The following is a 21334-nucleotide window of genomic DNA, read 5'->3' as shown; positions in this document are numbered from 1 at the left end:
GCAAACAATGAATCACATAGGAGTATGCGGAAATCATTCCTCAGAAATCCCATACTCTGCATAAAAGAAAGAAAAACACTGCCGACGCATGTGATAAAATAGAGAGCATGACGTATAAAAAGTATATTCGGAAACAGTTATTTTCAAATCTTTCCCCACGGACCGTCATTATTCTGGACCAACAGCTGCAAGAATGAGCAGCTTCCCACCAATTCATGCATTCTTGTATGTTCCTGATCAAAGCAAACTATTGTAGGTGGAAGCACCCCTGTTGTGTCCCCACACTTTAGATGGGCAATTGTTCTCCCATTTATAAAATTATGAAATGTAAAACAAATGTAACATAGCAGCAAAGCTACAACCAAATATACATTTATATAAAAGAAAAAAATACATGGGGAGTTTGATGCTGAACGTGCTGCTATTACATTAAATTGCAAGTTTAATTTCATCTTAATCTAAGAAATTATGTCGGAAGATGATAGATGAATAATCAGTCCTGTGAAACTAAGAATTTTAATAAGACGATCGTCAACAACAGAAAAGATATCGGAACTCAAAAAAGCCTTAAATTTTGCGCAGCACTTGTTTACGTCACTTTCAATTTTCACAATTTAAGTGAATACATAATAATTCCACGTGCCTGTACTTTTTTTTATAGTTGTTATTAATACCTGACTCATTTTTTTATACGTGATATCATACTTTTCCTCATGGCTAGTAGATATGGTTCTCTATTTTATACATACACATTTATCGAGAAGAATAGTTATTACAAAAAATATGTTACATTCTGTTTCATATCTCGCAACCTCTAGGACTTTCTTATTTACAGGAATTATAATTTTAAAATTGTTGTAACGCTAAACAAAATGGACGAAAATACGAGGGGGAAATGTCTGCTTAATACAAAGAAAACATATGTTAATATTAAGTTACCGGATAGGGCATAGTGTATAATAATAAATGTTATGCGCTTATCCACTTAATACATTTTCTCTTTGTAATTTGGGTAGTTTCTCCGATTCCTACTCCCGCCGTTTAATTGCACATACTCGCAAGTCACAACAAGAGGAAACATAAAAGCGTAGTGTAAAAATCTATTTTTTTTTTATTATAGACCGATGGCAGCTAGAGACGACCAAAATTACGTCACGTTTAGCGCTCTTTGTGCATAAACATACTATATTTAGCCCGTCTGAGCTACCCTGCCGTTGCACTTTAATATATTAGTTCTTAGGTACAGGAGAGTGTAATTTTCGGAAACTTACAACTTGCTACATAATACTAAAGGTTTGCTAAAAACATTTTTGTTATCTTTACACGAGAAATTCTTACCTTCGTTGAAAATAACGTTTGAATAGCCATCCTATCGTGCTCCAATGTAAAGCACAGTGGTAGTGTTGCCCGCGAGACGAGACTTTGGCCTGTCTCGTCTCGTCTCGAAAATATTCGTTTGTCTCGGGACAAATGATCAATCTCGTCTCGAATTTCTTAAAGCCTGTCCCGTCTCGTCCTGTGGGCAACACTGCACAGTGGTAACGTCCTGGTCTCGTAATCAAGGGGTTCCGGGTTTGATACCCAGTGGAGGCATATAGTGGTTCGGATCCCAGTTTAAACTGTAGGCCCAGTCCCGATTAGCCTTTCTGTGCAAAAAGTGGACATTAAAGGAAAAAACATGGCCAACGTACACGATAAAATGGACAGCAAGACGTATGACAAGTATATTCGGGAACAGTTATTTGCAAATCTCCCTCCATGGACCGTGATTACTCTGTACCACAGCCCCCCGAGAATTTGATTCCGAAATCTGTAGTCCCCTCACTTATTTTAGGCTGGCACCGTCACTGGACTTGGGGTGGACTGGACTGTGGTCGGATGTCCACAGTTGTCAAAAATTGTCATGTTGCAATATTTCCAAATTATGGAATGAAGAATATTTCAGGGCAGTTAGATGCGAATTTCTGAGGCGCCATGGGTTTTTTATTTTTGTTGTTGTATTTTCACTCCCTTCATTTCTTCCTGCTACATTGATTATTTTTCTGTTTTTTTCCAGAGCTTGATCTTCCAGGAATAAGAGGATAATACGTTGAGTATTATTAGATGCATTAGAATTTCTTAGAAGATTCGGGAAGATATTGAATATGTCCAAATAAACGTGTAATGCTCAGACTACAGCAGCTAAAGTAAGTGATGCTTTTACCTCATAAAAACTACAGATTCTTAAAATGAAATAATGTACCTAAACATTCATATAAAACATTGAATATGGAAGAGAAGAGTGAGGAAGAACATAGTGAAGTAATCTCTAAAAGGCGAGGAAATAATAAGTCTCAAGCAATAAAGAAGATATTTGGAAGTTCTCTTGCGAAAAGTTCGAATATTCTCATTAACTCGAGGCAGGAAAGGACAATTCAAAGCGATAACAATGGAAAACTCCAAGTCAATACCGAAGATGATGATGTAAGGAAAAATTGCTATGTGCATTCAAAGTCCATTGAGAAAGGTATAAAACGAAGAGAAAGTAAAGACATGAAGAATGCCGTTCAAGATAAAAAGAAGGCTAAATATGAAGATCGTATCACCAATCTACATAAACATGACTTTTTGAGAAATTTGGAAATGCATGGAGACATGCAGCAGTCAAGGAGTAATATAACTACAACAGACATGAACACTAACCAATCGATAACGAGCATTGATGATAATGAAATGGCGATGGAGAAGAAACTGGAGGAGACATGTTCAAATTCCTCAGATGATATGATTGGTAACCTAGCTCCAGTACCTACAAATGAGTCGTCAGACAATGATACAGTTGCTCAGCTTGAACACATTAGGAAGGTGATAGTTGCTAAAGGAATGAATACAGTTAAGAAACTAACTACCAATGGTCACATAGAATGGAACGAGAGTTTCTTGGATGAGCCCCATGTTGAATATGGAAATACTGCAGCAGGTAAGAAACGGAAAGTAGATTGCTCTATAAGCGATAGGGTTTCGGAAGAAGATGTGGATGATTATAATGAAAGTCCTCACTATTCAAAATCTGATAGAGAAAGTAAATTAAATGAAAAGACCAAACAAGTCGAGACCCGTGTTCAATCTAGAAATACTGTAGTGATCATTCCTTCAGATAATGAAAGCAAAAGTGTGGAAAATTGCAGCAGCTTGCACACTACTGAGCAGATTAGTGAGGATCCTGAAGATGGAGTTTTCATCAGTACACTGGGAGAGTCTATTACTAACAAAACTGGCCATGAAACGCTTCCAGTTTCATTAAATTTCCCAGATTCTCCAATGCCGGAATTATCATCCAGCAATGAAGAGACAGGACACAGCACACTTGGTTCCATCAGCAATAATGGGAGAGAGAAATTACGAGTAGAGAAGGCAATCTCACAAAGAAAAAACTTGGTTACGTCATTCCAAGATGATAAACAGGAGTTTTTGTGCTCTCAAAGCAGAAACGGCAATAGCAAAAGAGTATCACCTAGTGGGATCCAACAATTACACCTTCAGTCCGAAATACCTGGAGTTGAGTCACGTCGTACACAAGCCGTTAATTGGATGATATATGCTAACCAACCCGCAAATCAATGGCAACATTTGTATAATAGGCAGTCGATTAGCACTGGTACTAGTCAGCAACTCATTAATTCTCGTTTCGCACTAGTCTCTGCTAACCAACAAAATTATTTAGTTCAACTGGTGAACATGTATCCAAATATCAATCAACAGTATCAAGTTATACAAGCAGCTCAAGGCCCAATACCGCAACATAACTATGGAAACTATTCAAATCGAGATATTCAACAATGTATTCAAACTCCATATCTAGCACAGGCATATAATAATCCATTGTTTCAAGCCAATAGTTTATGTACAAACCAAAGGCCAGGTATGCATCAATTGACAAGAGATGTGAACAACATCTATCAGTTCCCAGATAGACATCCACATTACAGATATAGAACTCAAATACAAGTTCAGGTACCTCAAAAACAACCTCCACCTTACCATGGTATTCATTATAAACCTACACCAGCACCAGTAAATATGCAACAACCTTATGATCAATCTCTCAGGTATCCTCAACGTATAACGCAGCATAGACCACCATTGCCACAACACCCAGTACAACAGAGACCTTCACTCACAGATTACAGGGTTCCATTTCTTCCTAATCAGAGTGTATATCAAAGCCGTTTGTCTAATCAGATTTCTCCCCAGCAGTCCGGGGTTCGTATGTTGGATCAGAATTCACTGTTACGTGAAATAAAACAGCCAGTAAGGAAGACAAAAGCGCCACAACATGCTGGTCAAGGCAAGAATACAAGAACAAGTCAATTGGGATTGCCTTCGTCACAGTCACGTCAATTGAGTAATGCTCAAAATGACTCCTTATACAGAAGGAATGTATTGGAAGATAGAACAGAAGGACCGCGTGACCATAGCAAATCACCACCACTGCCACGTCAATTGAGTAATGCTCAAAATGACTCCTTAGTTCGAGATCAAGACAGAATGAATGTATTGGAAGATAGAACAGCAAGACCGCGTGACCATAGCGAATCACCACCACTGCCACGTCAATTGAATAATAATGACCCTTTAGTTCGAGATCAAGGCAGAATGAATGTATTGGATGATAGAACAGCAGAACCTCGTGACAATAGCGAGTTAGCACTATTGTCACGGCAATTGAATAATGCCCAAAATGACTCTTTAGTTCGAGCTCAAGACAGAATGAATGTATTGGAAGACAGAACAGCAGGACCGCATCATCATAGCGAATCACCACCACTGCCACATCAATTGAATAATGCCCAAAATGACTCTTTAGTTCAAGATCAAGACAGAATGAATGTATTGGAAGATAGAACAGCAGGACCGCGTGATGATAGCGAGTTACCACCACTGTCACGGCAATTGAATAATGCACCAAATGACTCTTTAGTTCGAGATCAAGACAGAATGAATGTATTGGAAGATAGAATAGCAGGACCGCGTCACCATAGCGAGTCACCACCACTGCCACGTCAATTGGATAATGCCGAAAATGACTCTTTAGTTATTGTTCAAGACAGAATGAATGAATTGGAAGATAGAACAGCAGGACCACGTGACCATAGCGAGGAAACTACGGTTGGAGAACAATTAATATCAGCACCACAATTAGGAGAACAGACAGCACACGAGAAGGAGGCAAATCAGTCTCAGAGCCTTTTAAAACACCAGAGTGAAACTTCACACAAGGGTTTATCTTCCCATGAGATGATGGGAAATGAAAACTACATGACTAGTCAAGTCTCAATTCAAAATCCTTGTGCGAATGCACATGAACAATCGGTGTTTCAAAGAAATCGAAATAAACCGGTACCAAAGGCAATAAGAATTCACGATCTTTGCTCTTCTCAACTAAAGAATCATACCGTTGTTTCCCATGATAAGATATCAGCTCCGTCTGTTCAAATGCAACGAAATACTTTAGGAAAACAAGCAAGGATAGGGGCATCGTCCTTCCAAGAGAAACCTGTAAATGAATCAGAGCATTTGATCGAGTTTCAGATAGGGGACACTTCGATTAGGAAACTCTGGAAACAGTCGGAGTACGTAAGTGAAGCTCAAAGTGAAAAGTCTGTTCAGAAGGAACAGTTGCAAACTGTACATCAGGGTACGTTGCTCACTCAACGCTCGAGGAATGTAAATACTATTAGTGAAAATCCAACAAACGACGGTGTAAATCAAACTGACCACAGAGTAAAATTTTGTAATGAGTCTGCACAACACGAATCCCCGTACAATCTCCGTCAGATAAAAGGCAAGACGGCAACTCATTGCAATGTTATTTGTTCTAAGAATAATGGATGTCCTGATAGTGTCAAATTGTCAATTTCACAGACGACACAAAATGTTCATAAACATCATTTAAATCAAGGTCATGTAAAAAATGCCGGCTTTCAAGACGGAATAGCAGTGTTGTGCATCCAGAAGTCTCAAGGTAATCTTCGTGAACAACCAACAGTTGAGACAACACTTCAAGAAGGTAATTCAGTTGCAAAACCTCTAAATCAGTCGGAGCCAGTGATTAAATATCACAAGAAACTTAGTTCTGTTGCAGAAGTAGAACGACTTCAACTCCGTCCAAGTACTGTCGAACTTCCTTCAGTCAACGAGAGTCCAGAGGGGCCTAACCAATCAGATGCAGCCATTGATGAGGATATCAAACCTGAGATAATTGAGGTAAGTGTTCAATAACAAAACCCTTTTCAATGTTTTCAATTTAAAGACAATAGAAACCTCATGAAAAATTATAGGATAAGCTAAAAAAAATCATGTGTGCAATATGTAGTAAAGAAATAAGAGTTCTTATAAAACAAGGAAACAAAATACATATGTTCAAGCTTTCTTCCAGCAGGATATTCATAATTCCTTTTTCAGATAATGTTCTATCTAGTTTGATATCCTTCGCTTTTACATGAGAATGTGAACGTTGACATGTTATTATATTCGCTTGCCCTATAGTTAAGAAATTAAATCGTGTACAACGATAAATTTGAAGCATCAAATAAATTATTTAACATGCATAATACGTTCTTCTATATGCAAGACTATGCGAGTAGCTAATTTAGTGTCAAGAACTTGTAGAATTAAATATTTGATTGTAGATCCAGATCAAAGGTGTCGTGAGATTTTCACGATGAGTTATGTAGCAAGAAAGTGAAACTTAAAGTACAACAATGAGTGGGGGTTTGTCATACTGACCACACGTCACCCCGTAACTGGTTGAATGATTTCCCAAATCTGATGGGAGTCGCACCAGCAGTCCGTAGGTAGACACTGACTTTCACAGGCTGTTACGCCTCAAGTTATTATTGTTCTTGTTAATAATAATAATAATGTAATTGTTATTATTATTATCATCCAGTCTTCATGGGAAAAAGTCACTGTTCTTCTGGTGAGATATGTCTATATTCATTCAATAATTTAATAGACTTGTTATACGTATGCATGTACATCAGTTGATAGGTAAACATATGTCTGAAAGATGAAGTAATTACTTAACTAATTTTCAAAGATAAATCACATTATGATGCGTATAATACGTGTAACAATATGTGTATTGGTACGTCTTCGAAAGCACAACCTTACCTTGCTTTTTTGCAGGTATTTTGTTCTCTTCACCCATCTCAAATGACATCTGAAGATTGCAGGCGTGCAGGTCCATCTGTAGGAATGAACAACACTGGTTGTGAAGCCCAGAAGGTATGTGATTGCTTAGAAGTGTGCTTCATTGACATTTCTTTGCAGAATCTTGTTTTACATTTCGAGGCTTCCTCCACAGATTATATTGTTCAGTTAATGCACAAAGAATATGGATCATTAGATTTTAAATTTAAATGTAGAAGTGCGCGCACACACACACACACCCCTGTTTTCCCACCCTCCATTAAGAGGAAGCTGGACTTTTCACGCCAAAGCGAGGAAGTTTTAAAAGTGCTCTAATTGGACCGAAATTTTTATACGTACTAGAGGTACTCCCGAGGATAGCGGGAATCTGGGTGTGGCTGCTATACACTCCATGGAAGTTGAGATATTGACAATGAATGGGCGGACAAGCACAGCACCCCCAAGGGAGGAAGGTGCAAACTTAAGAGTATTGCGAGGAATCGTTATTCATTTGTTATTTCTTAGGTCACACACTGCATTGACGAAACGTTATGTAAGAGGAAGCCACAAGCACCAAACCCCAAAGCGAGGAACCAACTAAACACAATAGTGTCTGTAAAACATGAATAGAGAGGAACTACGTGTGACGTTATGATGAGTGATGGGTGATTCGAAGCGCGCGCTGGTGTTTGACGGTCATAACTCGGCCCCCATTGGCTGCGCTACCTGTCAGTAATCTGCCGTCGATCACGCGGCAACCCAAGCACCGCCCTCCATACCAAAACATATGGGAATAAATGTTGCAACAATGTGCGAGAGCGTCTCCACGCCAAAAGAGGTGGAACAAGCTGGTTTCGGATGGCTTAGTAACGGTGCAAGCGGTACGACAGGTGAGGAACGTACGTACGGTGGCCATTTTCTACCTCGCGCAATTAGTCGACGTAAGGTGAAAGGACATAAATGGGGAGTTGTATCTTAGGGAGATAGACTAAATTGTGGTATATTGAAAAATTATTCTTATAAAAAGAAAATATTTGAATTTTCATCACATGGAATTGTTACTTGTTTGGGTTAGTTCTTAACACCGCTTTATGCACAGAAAAAGCTAATCGGGACTGGACCTACAGTTTAAAGTGGAAACCGAACCACCGTGCAATGTGCATCTACCACCACCATTGCATGGCATCAGATAATATTATTTTGATGGATATTGTGATGCGTTGGAGGCTGATCGCTGTTAGTATTGTCAGTTGGGATGTCTAGATAAAACTGTTTTAAACTATATCTTAATTCTGGCCATTTAAGCCATGGTTTGAATTTTCTTAACTTCCATTAGAACGCCTTTGTCATGTTGATATTTACTTATATTTATTTATTTAACATAAAATATGTGTACCGTCACGTTGACCTAGAAGATGGTCGGCCCCCGTGGCGGAGTGGTTAGCACATCGCGCTTCGATGCCAGGGGTCCCGGGTTTGAATCCTGGCTTGGGCATGAACGTTTGTGATGTCTATTCATCAATTTCATCATATCATCACTCATCCCCATCTTCACAAATTAGCCAAAAGTGGCACAAGAAGCGAAGTAAAATAAATCAAATCAAACAAACCAAACTGACCTAGAAGATGATCAGATGAGAGAATGAATTAAAAGTATATATGGAATACAGGGTGTTTCACTCGCTCTCGGCCCCGCGCATTACACATGCGTAAATACAGTATCAGACACATCAGCAATTTTACAAACAAACTAATACACTAATATTCCTGTATCAGCAGATATCAATACAATATATATTAACTTGTCCCATTTCTACTACTTTCCTAATTTATTGCATTATCTGATATTGGAGTAATGATTTATTGGCAAAAAAAATTTCTCAGACCATTACATGCAGATGTGGTTTTTAATCACTGTAAAGTAAGGTAGAGCTGGATAGAAGTGGTATCAGTATCAGAAGGTACTGGTTGCTAATGTAACAATACCGACTGATAACTCTTCGTTCATTTTGGTCTTTCATGGGGTCTACAAAAAATGTCATTCACCTCTTGCATGGAAAGTTTGCAAAATTCAAATTTTACATTAAGTTGTAACCAGTATTATGTGAAAACCTGTATTTTGTGATTACATAATAGGTATATTAGTATTCTGATGTAATTCTGAAATATCTTGAAATGAAACTTTAGTAAATCGATGATTATGATTGGAATGGAATACTCAAAATATTAATATTTTGAATAACTTTAAATTGTTACAATTTTCAGGAATCTGTAACATTGTCACTGCAGTGACAAGTTAGCAGACATATTCGTGGATGAATTGATCAGATCCTTCACAAAATTGGGGCTTTTTATATCAGAACTGTACATTAGCATTATAATTAAATTTAATACATTAGTGCACTGTTGGTATTGATAAGAAGAATTTCATGTTGGTCCATTAGTATTGAATAGCTTTATTGGGAGAATGATACATCTGATTATGACAGATATGTACATTTTATACATTTTGTGGGTGCATTTCTAATTTGCATATGTCATAAAGTGGTCTTTGTATTTATCTTGTGTATTTACCTCTAGATTGAGGATTGTTGTGAAAATGCATTGATAGTTGCAAGACCGACTGGACCCTCTAGATGAATGATTGTTTCTTTCAAGGTTCCTTTAGCCCTTGATCCAGCTCCGAAGGCAACCAAGTTTCTTGCTGTACTGGGTGGGACAGGTGTAAAGAGGGCTTCGAAGAAAAATATTGTGTCTGCTGCTGCAGGTAAGTTGATTGTGATACTTCTAAGTTTTTTAACTGCCAGTGTTGAAAGAACTTAACATGCAGGAAAATGTAAAATTAGAGAAAATTTTATTAAAATATGCTGTTGAAGGACCATCAAATCCTAATGTATAATGTTGGAAAATGTACAAATCTAGAACGTAATATTTGGACTCCACTGCATATCATGGTGTCTACCTGCATGGAAAACCTGGAAATTCTAGAAAAGTCAGGGAATTTACTTTTTCTTTAAATGCCAGGGGAAATTGATTGTTTCCTGAAAAGTACCAATGCAATTTTTGCATTAAATTAGGTTTTTGAACAAAGAAAGGAACAAATAATAACTTCTAAATTTGGTAAGTTTCTACATTGAGTATTACCAGTGGTTATACATTTTATATTAAATAGTGTTGGGTGGTAACGTCGTCGCCTTGTAATCAAGGGGTCCTGGGTTCGATACCTGGTGGAGGCACATGGCACAGTGGTTCGGATCCCACTTTAATCTGTAGGTCCAGCCCCGATTAGCCTTCCTGTGCATAAAGTGGACTTGAAACAACAAACCAATCAATCAATTAAATAGTATTGGAAAAGGCCTCATGTTTTGAACTCTTTTATCATGTAGAAATCTACTGCAAGAAGTTTTTATTGCTACACTTCTGTTCAGATAAAATGGCACACTCGTTCAGCTTTGGTGGCGGAACACCTGAAGTATATGTTCTGAGAACAGCACTCTGCAGTGTTGCTGACTCTCAAATGTTTTTCGCCATGTGCAGAGAATTTTATGACTTGCAGAGTGTAGGGAAACTGTTAAGGAAAGCTATGAATTGTACCACCTATTTGTACAATGTCCAATTTTACATTCTAACGACAGGGAAAAATTCCAAACAATTTTTTATTTTTTTTATTTTTTTATTATTTTACCTAAAGTTTCAGATGCAGTACTTAATGACCATTTTACACAAACAGTAACAGCAGGAAAATAACAATAACAACAACAACAACAAAATAGAGTACTAAATGGGACTGAAAACAAATAAAAAAAATATACATACATCGTTAACAATTTTCTAAAACTTTGTTCTGGCAAGAATAAGTCCAAATTTGGAGGCAGGTTATAATATGAGTGAGGAAGCTTGTAGAAAAGAGACCGCTGTAGAAGGGAGAGATTTGTGGTGGGATTGTGAAAGAGCTTAACGTTGTGGGTTGGCTGTGTGGGGACGTGTAGATTAAATTTGTTGAAGAGAAATTCACATTTAATTTTGTCATTCATGATTTTGTGCAAAAAATTCATGTCTGCTAATTCGCGATGAGTGTTGTGCTGGTTGGATATTGAAGACAGACATAATATCTGTTTTGTGAAGTTGCCTCAGAGAAGGTATTCTGTGGTGAGCAATGATGAGAAAAAAGTTGAGGACAGAATCAATCTGGGAAAGATTTGTTTTTGAAGCCATGGTCCAGATAGGAGAGCAGTATTCAAGAATGGGGTTGATAAGAGATTTGTAAAATATGCTGATGAATGATTAGTTTTGGATTTCAGTGAATCTGTACAGAAGATCGAGAAGGTGCATTGCTCATTTAGTAGTGTTCGTAATGTGCTCATTAAAGTTTAGTTTTTCATCGATGATAACTCCGAGATCTTCTTGAGAGAAAACTTTTTTGATGGGATTGTTTTCAAGATAATAAGCAGAATCGAGTTTGTTCCTTTTTAGGACAATGGTGAGGCAGGAGCATTTCTTAGGATTCATTTGAAGTTTCCACTGGCGACACCACACAAGTAGTTCTGTAAGAGCTTGCTGTAGGATTACAAACAGAAGTATATTTATAGGGAGAGAGGACAGTCTGCCCGGGAGATCATCCATGTAAAGAAGAAACAAAAGTTTTCCTAAAATGCTCCCTTGGCGAACTCCAGACGAAACAGGAAGAAAGCTGGAAGAGGTGCCAGGAAGGATAACACGCTGCTCTCGTGCACTCAGATAGTCTTGTAGTAAGGATAGAAATTTCCCATAAATGTGGATTGTGATTTATGAAGGAGATTATGATATTTTATCAAAGGCTTTTGAAATGTCCAAATATATAACATCAAGCTGGGAATTATTTGAGATAGACTGAGTAGCATGTGAAAGTAATACTGATAGATTGGTCAAGCAAGAGCTGCCTACAAATAAACCATGCTGAGCCTCATTTATAAGGAGAGATGTAAACTTTACCAACCTGTCTTTAGTTATTTTCTCACAGACAATGGAGAGAAGTGACAAAAGAGAGATCATTCTATACGAATTTGTGGAATTTTTGTCTCCAGGTACAATATTGGTATGTTTGAACAAGTCAGGAAAATACACCTGTAGAAAAACACTTATTAGGTAAGAGGCACAGAGGGTGAGCCAAGGAAACAGCAGTTTTGTGAAGAAAAATTGTCAGGATTCCATCTGGGGCTAAGGACTAGTGCAATGGCAAAGAGGAGAGGAGAGATTTTACTTCTTCAGGGGAGGTTTTAATCCAATAGAGAGAGTGTGAACTGACAGACTTGACTGTAGGAAAGGGTTCAGAAATTTTCTCTGGGGAGAAATTTTCATGAAAAAACACATTAAAAAGTTGCGCTCTCTCATCTTCTACAGCGGTGGTAGAATTATGCACAATTTTCATTGGCACATGTGGGTTCTGCTTTTTTAAATTAACTAATGAAAATAACTTCTTTGGATCAGTCATACACTCTGGTGTTAAGTTATTTACATAATCAATATACTTATTTTTGAATAGGTTTTTTGAGTGCCTCCGAATATCGCAGAATGTTTTAAGTGTGTTCATTGGGGTACTGTTTCCACAAGCTCCAATCCTGTTTTTTGTTTTTCAAAATAAGAATTATTTCACTATCAAACCAAACTGGGTATTTCGCAGAGCGTGCTTTCTTGGTGGGAACAAAGTCGTTTATTGCGGCATGCAGAACTTCCACAAACATCTCCACGGTGTCGTTGATCTCTTCCTGTTCCAGCAGAAACCAGGGGTAGGCATCTAGTGCTCAGTGAATTTCATTTCAGGGGCCTTTTTGCCACAGGCAGAGTGGTCCGTTCTTGGGTTGGAGGTTTTTGACCTTCTCAGCGGATGGGAGGTGCACAGCGACATCGAGAGAGGCATGGTCTGAGGGTAGCAAATTCCTTTGTGGAGTTCTCTCCATTTCACACAGTGTTGCCAGCAGATAGTACAAATTAATTTCACCTTGTGTTTTGTGCATGTTATGTTGCTTCAACCCAATGCCGTGTATGAAAGTGTCGATAAACCATTTGTCATTTGAGCAATTTGCACTTCCAGTGCTTGGATTTTCCCAGTCAATTGAAAGATTGAAGTCATCACACAACAGGAAATTTCCACACTTCATGGCTGCCAACACCGAATCCCTGCAAGCTTCAAGGATATGCAGGGGAGAGTTTTTGTGAGGGCAGTAGTAGGCACCAAGAAGAAGTTTTTTGCCTTGCTGAGTATTAAGTTCCACCCAAATTATTTCACAGGCTCGACTCAGATCACCACATAGTTTACAGTTCCATTTCATGTTTAAACAAATCATGACACCACCCCCCATGTTGATTTAGACTGTCATTTCTAAAATTATTAAAGTGCTTGGTGAACGGAAGTTCAGCATCACTCACAGTATCATTCAGCCAGGTCTTGGTAGAAACTAAACAGTCATATTGTATTAATTCACTGAGGTTTGTAGTACAATCAGAGAGCTTGTTTTTTATGCTTTGTATATTCTGATAATATACAGAGAAAGTAGTTGTATTTTGATTTGAGGGACCGGCGTTCAGGTGGATGTCGCTGCACATGAGCGTGAGGCAGAGCAGGTAAAAGTGCCGGGTGACTGTTTGCTTACCTCGTGGTTGCTCCCCTTGGATCGGTGACCGCAACATGCTGCGGAGAGTCCAAGTACACATCCAGCTGCAGGAGATAGAAAGCTCCTATTTCCCAGGTTCCATCCATCAAACTTAGAGTCAATACTCAACACTGACACACTAGGAAGCTGTTCCCCACAAATACGATGTTGAAGCACACAAATATAACAAAACACCAGAAGAACAATAACACCGTTTGCGGAGAGGAGAAACATGCTCCGAGTACGATCCACCATCTTTGTCATGGATTCAAATTCAATTGTTTGAAAAATGAAATATCCAATAAGTACACAAAAAAGAAAAAGAAAAGAAAAAACCTCACTTCACTTTAAGGGAAAGCTCATTTTTATTTGGAAGAAGAAGGGAGTGGATGATGATTGTATTAGCCCTTCCTCCACTACTATAAAGTAATAGTATAGTAGACATTCAAGATGTGGACGGCAGAAAATAATCAATACAAAGCACTCTTTCTGTAAAGGCTCCAGTGATGTGACTTCTGAATCGTATGCATACTGTTTATCTACCATGAAATTGAACATTAAAGTATGATGATAAACCTCGCAAAATTAATACAGGCTGAATTAATGTCTTCAGAGATTCCTGAATAATGACTCTTCTTTGCGAAGTCACACAGCAGAATTTGCTGTGTTGATGGAAGCTGACTGACCTCCAAGGTGGAGTGGATAGCACAGCCTGCTACGATTCCAAGGGTCCCGGATTCGAGCCCTGGCGTGGGCATGGATGTTCCTTGTAGATGTCCCTTCACCAATTTCATCATATCAACACTCATCCTCATGGTCGCGATTAGCCAAAATTAACAGAAAATCAAGGTAAACTTAACAAATTTGAATCAATCAATCAATTTGATGGATGATCGAACATGATGATTATTTAGAGTTAAAAACACTAACCTGGCACCTCAAAACTCTTCATTGAAACAAACGCACAATCTGTACTTACATACTGTAAGCAATGTGTGCAAAGTGTGCAGACACTATCCAATGTAGTGTATTGCCTTCAAGTAAAATTAATTAGACAGAAGAGATCTTGAAAGTTTCAAGGTGGACAGGTAAAGATGAAATCTTAGGGAGAAATTACTGGAATAGCATGGTTCCCATGCAGTGCCTTGCAAAGTAAAGATATGCTTATGTGTCTGGCTGAAGGTGTTATTACTAAAGACAAATAAAAAATCTAACTACTATTGTTGGCAGAAAAATCATTGAAAACAAGTGCAAATTAATTTTGTTGATTAACTTATTATCATAAAAATATAATTTATTTTTCATGTATTTCATGCTAACATTCCCTCATCTGTCTTACCTATGGTGAAGGTAAATTTACAAGAATTCTAACGTTCTCCATTTTATTTTCAGCCTTGTCCCCACAATTACTCTGTAATTTGTTGCTAGATTTATTAGTATCGGGTAATTGGAGGGGGGGGGGGTGATCATTTATAATTGGATGTCAAGCATCTTTATATACCGTAATCAGTGTGTCCTGGATTCAGTTCACAGTGGAGACATGTAGAATGATTCAGATCCCACTTTAAGCTAGATGCGTGTCCAGTCCCGATCAGCCCAACAGCATAAAGTGAACTGAAAACAAGCCTTGTCAAAGTTATGCATTTTTAGATGTCACAATAGGGGGATTGTTATCAGTGACGTGCCCATGATTTTGGAAAAGGTGTGGTGAGGGCTTTTAATAGTCAGCTCTCATTTTGCATATTTTCCTGCTTTTGACGACCCCAATCAACCCCTCCTCTGGGCATGCCACTGATTGTTAATTACGTCCATATTAATCGATGATTTATTGTTGGATTTAGCAGTGTTGCGGAGGGCAAACACCCCTTCACCAATAGTTTTCCCTGTAAATAACGTGTTTCCGGTTTTTTTTTTGTCTCACCGTCCACGTTTAATAGATTCGCGAATTATTTTCAGCACCTGAATGGTTCCCAAGAAAAGTATCGAGTATATTATTGTTAGCATCATGTGCATTTCCTTCCTGCACTGTTCTATGTGTTCAAGATGTTTATCAGAAGGCAAATCAAGGAAAAAATAGCTTGTCTTTTAACTAGTCGCCTTGTGTCTTGTGCTGGTGTTTCGTAATCTTAAAAAGCAAAACAACCTTCTGAGGCGAGATTCAAAACAATGCTGAATTTCTTCCCTTTACGATGGATGAATCATTGCTCTGGAGCCACGAGACAAAACACCGGCACCGGCTGCCAGCTGCCCGCAGGCACCACTCCGACCAGCGATTACAGGAGGGAGGGAAAGGGAAGACAAACAGGTGGTGGAGCAGTACCAATGCAGCTGTTGAAGAAGAGTCTTATCAGAAGTGTGCTCATTCCTGCCCAAGTTGCAGAAAGAAAGAGGGGGGGGGGGAGGAGATCACTGCTTTAATCTCTCCCATGCTGTCACCTCAATGCTACTGACATACGAGCAGCGTTTTCGATGCAGATAGAGGCATTAAAAAAATTTAAAAAAGATAAACGGGCTGAATCCTTCACACCAGTGGCAGATTAATGAGCTATAGCTTTACTTGTAATATGCTATGTTGCTATGTTCGTAGAATTTACGTATCCAGGAGTGACTGCTTAATTGTAAACCACAGAAGAAAGGAGAAGGGACGATAGCTTTTCACCTTTAGCTAATAAGATTGTCTCTTCCACACGAGCAAGAAAATCGGGGCAGAAAGGGCAAATGCCCCCTCCCCCAAGGAAACGAGAAAAAGTGAAGGTAAAGTTCCCCGTACACATTGCACCATGCCGGGATGCATATATAGAGGTGTGTGGCAGATGATGTGATCAGCACCATGCTCTGGCTGCCTTTACCCCTCTGCCAATTTGGAGGTGATGTGATCAGCACCATGCTTGGGCAGCCTTTACCACCCAAGGTTTCCCCAAGGTACCCATTTATTTGCGGCTAGGTGAGTTCCAGAGCTGCTTTATGAGGCAGCTTAGATCACCCACCCTGGGAATCAAACCCAGGTTTCCAGTGGGGCAGTCAGACACCCTACTAACTAGGTGACCACGGCTCCTCAGGGAATGAGAGAAAGTAAATAAATATCAAACAATTGATTTGACAATAATATTTTTCCGTCAGTGAGTAAAACATCATCCATCTGGCCATAGAAAAAATAATCACTTTAGCTTATGTATTTTCAGCTTCATTCTGATGATCAAATGATATAGCATTTATGAAAAAACTTCAGACTAAAAAATAATTTACAGTGAAATATAGACTAGATCCAATTGTATTTCCTTAGAAATCAAAACAACTTCGCATTAAAGAAGTAGTGCAGTTCTTATTCAGTATCGGATAGGGGATGTTGGCAAACCCTTCTTATTAAAGCTGCAGCCAAAAGAAAATAAAGGTTTTCACAAACAACCCCCCTCCCTGCTTTTCTTTTCTGTTCCCATCAACTAGGAAGGATTATTTAAATCTGTGTGGGCAAAGAAGCAAATGGTGATCAAATCCTGTTGTCAATTTTCCACTCAGAAGTAGGGGGGAAGGTGAGGGCGAACTTCTGTCTTGTCCAAATTCTACAGAAATTACCATTTCGTGAGAATCAGTTTGGCAACAGTGTACTTATTGTCTGATTCTGAGGCAGAAGAATTGGCCCATTCTGTCTTTACCAGGAATACAGACATTGAAGATTTCCCTTCCTGTCCATCAAGGAAGGTGCAAAAAATGCAAGTTGTACCCTGCTTCCCCCCCTCCTCCACCTTCCACTGACCATGCCTCTTCGCTCCCTCCTCTCCCACGAAAGCCTAACCTGGAAGTTCAAGGTCGTGTGGTGAATGAAACAGCGGAAAAAGCAAGAAAAAGGAGGGTGAAGTCACGTAGTCAACAGAACAGGTTTATGCCAAATTTTTAGACATCATCATGGCTTGTAATGTTTAATACCGGAAACGCCGGAAACGGGAGTTAAAGCTAACATAAGATCGAGGTGAAGGTCCTATTATTTAACACTGCCTTTTGCCAGGGCCTGACTGGATGAATGTATTAAGCGGGAAAATGTATAATGTGGGAACATAAAATTGCGGTTTCACTGTATTGATAATAAAGATGAGGATAATATAGATATGATGGATAATGATTGATTGATTGATTTAGTTTGTTTTACTTCATGTTTTGTGCCTCTTGGCTAATTTGCAAAGATGGGGATGAGTGATGAAATGATGAAATTTATGAATAGACATTCAGATTCGAACCCGAGACCCTTGGCGTCACAGCATGATGTGCTAACTACTCAGCCACAGTGTCCGGCATGATGGAAAATGGAGGAGGCCATTGTAAAAAACATTTAAAGTAGTAATGTACTGTGTATTGGGTACCCTAGGAAAATTGACAATTCTTGAAAACTCAGGGAAATATCATGGAATATACATTTAGAGTTCATGTGTGAACCCTGTTCTGTCACTTCTATAGCTCAACTAGCAATGATTGATGTATTCTTTCTCCCTGGTATAAGTTCTTCACTTTGAACACCAAGTTAGGAGCCACCTTCTAAAGTTGACATGATTTATGGTATAAATGGGTACAATGATGAATATGACAAAAGAGTAGCTCAGTAAAGCTCTTGGAGAATATGCAGAATTTCAACTGGCGTGTCATTTTCGAGGAGAACAGACATCTTGCATGTGCACCAAACAGAAGCACCATATACACATTCTCCCTCTGAACATGGATTACTCCATAAGACATTTGAGCAAGCCTACTTAGTTTTGAATACCAAAATTGAAACTGACCTCATGAAAACTTATCCTTATTGATATACATCTTTTTCTACTTTTAAACAGCTCAATACACATTTGGACCCTAAATTGGCTACAGACACCAAATTGATTGATTGTATAAACCACAGCCATCTAGAAAGCTGCTTCTGTATGCATGTATCTGAAACATTCCTCTTATCACTGAAAATTAAAATCTGGGCAAAATATAGAATATAGTGTCATTTTCCAAGTGTGTACTTTGTGTTGCTAAGCTAATATCTGAGACCATTATAAAATTCCCAAATAATTAATATTCTACCAACAGAGGCCTGCACAAGACGTGGGGCAGACCCATTCGCAAGACGATCACTCCTGAAATCCCATGCAACTTGCGCAACACCCTCACTTGAACATAACTTTGCCTGATCATCTGCCGAGATCGTTGCTGGCAGGTATTGTAAACCCACCAAGTACTCAGAGTCCTACAGTACCTAGTAGGTCTCAGTGCATTCTTTCAATCAACTGCACGCCCCTTCCTCTGCATGATGTAGTTGCTTCAAGTAGAAACTGGACCGGTCGCACACCTGTCTGCAGTGTTGCCAAATGCAATAGATTTCCACTACTTAGAAAAGGAACTTGAAGCGTAAACCACATCACCAATGAAATGAGATTTACAAATGTTGCTACTTCCTCCCCCCCCCCCCACACACACACACATTGAAATAGCTTTTCTGTGGTATAGGCTCCATCAGAATATGTCATAAACAACCAATATACCTATATATAGGGATTTAGGGCAGGACTGGAACATGTCACGTTCGACGCTGAGGTCGCAAGTCGAACAACGCACTGTTCTACTGCGGACACCAGTGCCATACCCAGATAGGGGCCAGGGGCATTGCCGTTACCCTGCCCTTCCCCTTTTTGAAGTTTGGTAAACTACTTTGTAAAATTTGTTTGCAGTGGCGAGTGAAGATGTAGACTGCAGATATTATTTTGCTAAAAACTTGATAATTGTTAAATTCACAGCATACAAAGAACAGATAGATGTAAAATTATTTCATCTGATTTTCGAGCCGAAGTTAAAGTAGCAGGAAGTAATTAGAATATATTCTCTCAGCTTCAGCTATGAATGGGAAGATATTGAAAATATACTGTAAGTATTTGAGCGATATTTCTAGATTAGATTTGCTGTGTCCTATATTTACTTAATGATTACACACACACACACATTATTTACTTTCATACAATACTATTAAACATTTGAAAATGGACTTGGTTTATGAAGCCCTCCCTGATAACCCATGCACTCCCCCCAGCCCCACCTGCCAATCAATTCTGGCCATGGGACTGCAGAGGTGCAACCACAAATTTTGGATTGGGGGGGGGGGGCAAATACCTGGATAAACGTGCCAACAATAACAATAATAGTAAGAAAGTAGCATCAAAGGCATTATTATCCTCATAAATCATGCACAAAGGGGTAGCAGTCTGTTCTAATGCATTTGTGTTGAAACAGAGGATTAGAAATACTTTTTCAACACGTTAATTTCACATTAACTAATAATAGAAAACAAGAACACAAACTATTTTTGAAAGAAAGAAAGTGCATGGTAAATGCATTCCAAATGTACATACATATGACATGTACAATTTTCATGTACAATATTTTCTCTTCGCATGGAGCGACGTAAAATAAGAAATACACATGTTAACACTAAATTGTGTACGTATTCATAGTTTCTTTAATGCATATATATTATTTAAATACATTATATTATCAATTCATCCATCTCATAACAAACCAACATTGATAGCAAATAATATCATGGGCCACCACGGCATTCTCTGTTTTAAAACTCTTTTCATTTAGATCGTTTGGCGCCCAGGGCCAACTCCCGCTAGCCCCTAGGGCATTGAACTTGATGAGACTGTATGATATATTATAATATATTTCTACTTTCATAACATTTGAAATTAAGTGGTTGCAATTGCCCCTTCGTTTCCACTCTGCAGCTGCCCTTTGCCGTCTGGAAGGAAAATGCAAGAAAAATATGAAAACTCATTCCATCTTGAGTATCCTTTAGCACTGCTACTCTTAAATTCTGCTACCCTCGTTTCTCTTGTACTTTAATGTTTGCCCCCCTTGTCCCTCAGCTAGACTTAATTTTCATCCAAGGATGCTGAGCAATGCCCCTTCCTCCCTGTGGTTGCACCACTGTGTGCTTGGTTAGGACACCACGCAATGAAAAACAATTAGTTTTCAGTGAGGAGATTTTTGTTTGCTTGATCATTCATTTAAATAAATGAAGCTGTAATATTGCATGCATTTCCTGGCAATAAGAAAAAATCTGCTTACACTGAACTGAAATCGCTAAGTATTAGGGATGGGCCGATATGAAATTTTGGCCGATACCGATAAAGTAACGATATAAAATTTACCGATACCGATAACCGACATTCTACCGAGCTGATATAAAATTAGAAATGGTCCTTGAAGAACTTGAAAGTTTCATTGACCTCCTTAATAAATGTATGTTTTGAGGTTTCTGCAGTGAAAAAAAAATTGCATATTTAGACATTTACGTTTTTAGAAAGTAGGGCATGGAGATTAGCCATTAAAATTACAACAAAATGGCAGAAGTTTGCACTAAATTATGAGATATTTATCGATATATCAGATCGGTAGAATAATCAGTAATTTTACCAATAAACTGATATGCCTATATCGGCCGATAACGATAGAGTACAGATTAATCGGTCCCATCCCTACTAAGTGTATAAATTCTCCTTGTA

At 38.6% G+C, this 21334-nt stretch overlaps 1 protein-coding gene across 1 annotated transcript in view; it reads left to right on the top strand.

Annotated features, from left to right (window-relative positions):
* Positions 1-21334, top strand: part of LOC145984070 (uncharacterized) — a 49700-nt gene that overhangs the window by 13359 nt on the left and 15007 nt on the right. Inside the window, exons 2-4 of the mRNA XM_083117457.1 lie at positions 2057-6246; positions 7171-7269; positions 9832-9940. Of these exons, the coding sequence (XP_082973583.1) occupies positions 2269-6246; positions 7171-7269; positions 9832-9940 (4186 nt within the window). The 5' untranslated portion in view covers positions 2057-2268. The remainder of the gene's footprint in view (positions 1-2056; positions 6247-7170; positions 7270-9831; positions 9941-21334) is intronic.

Source organism: Lepisma saccharinum, chromosome 2 (genome assembly GCF_977018435.1).
Source record: "Lepisma saccharinum chromosome 2, izLepSacc3.1, whole genome shotgun sequence".
Lineage (NCBI taxonomy): Eukaryota > Metazoa > Arthropoda > Insecta > Zygentoma > Lepismatidae > Lepisma > Lepisma saccharinum.
The sequence above is the reverse complement of the archived record's forward strand: the minus strand, read 5'-3'. Positions and strand labels throughout refer to the sequence as shown.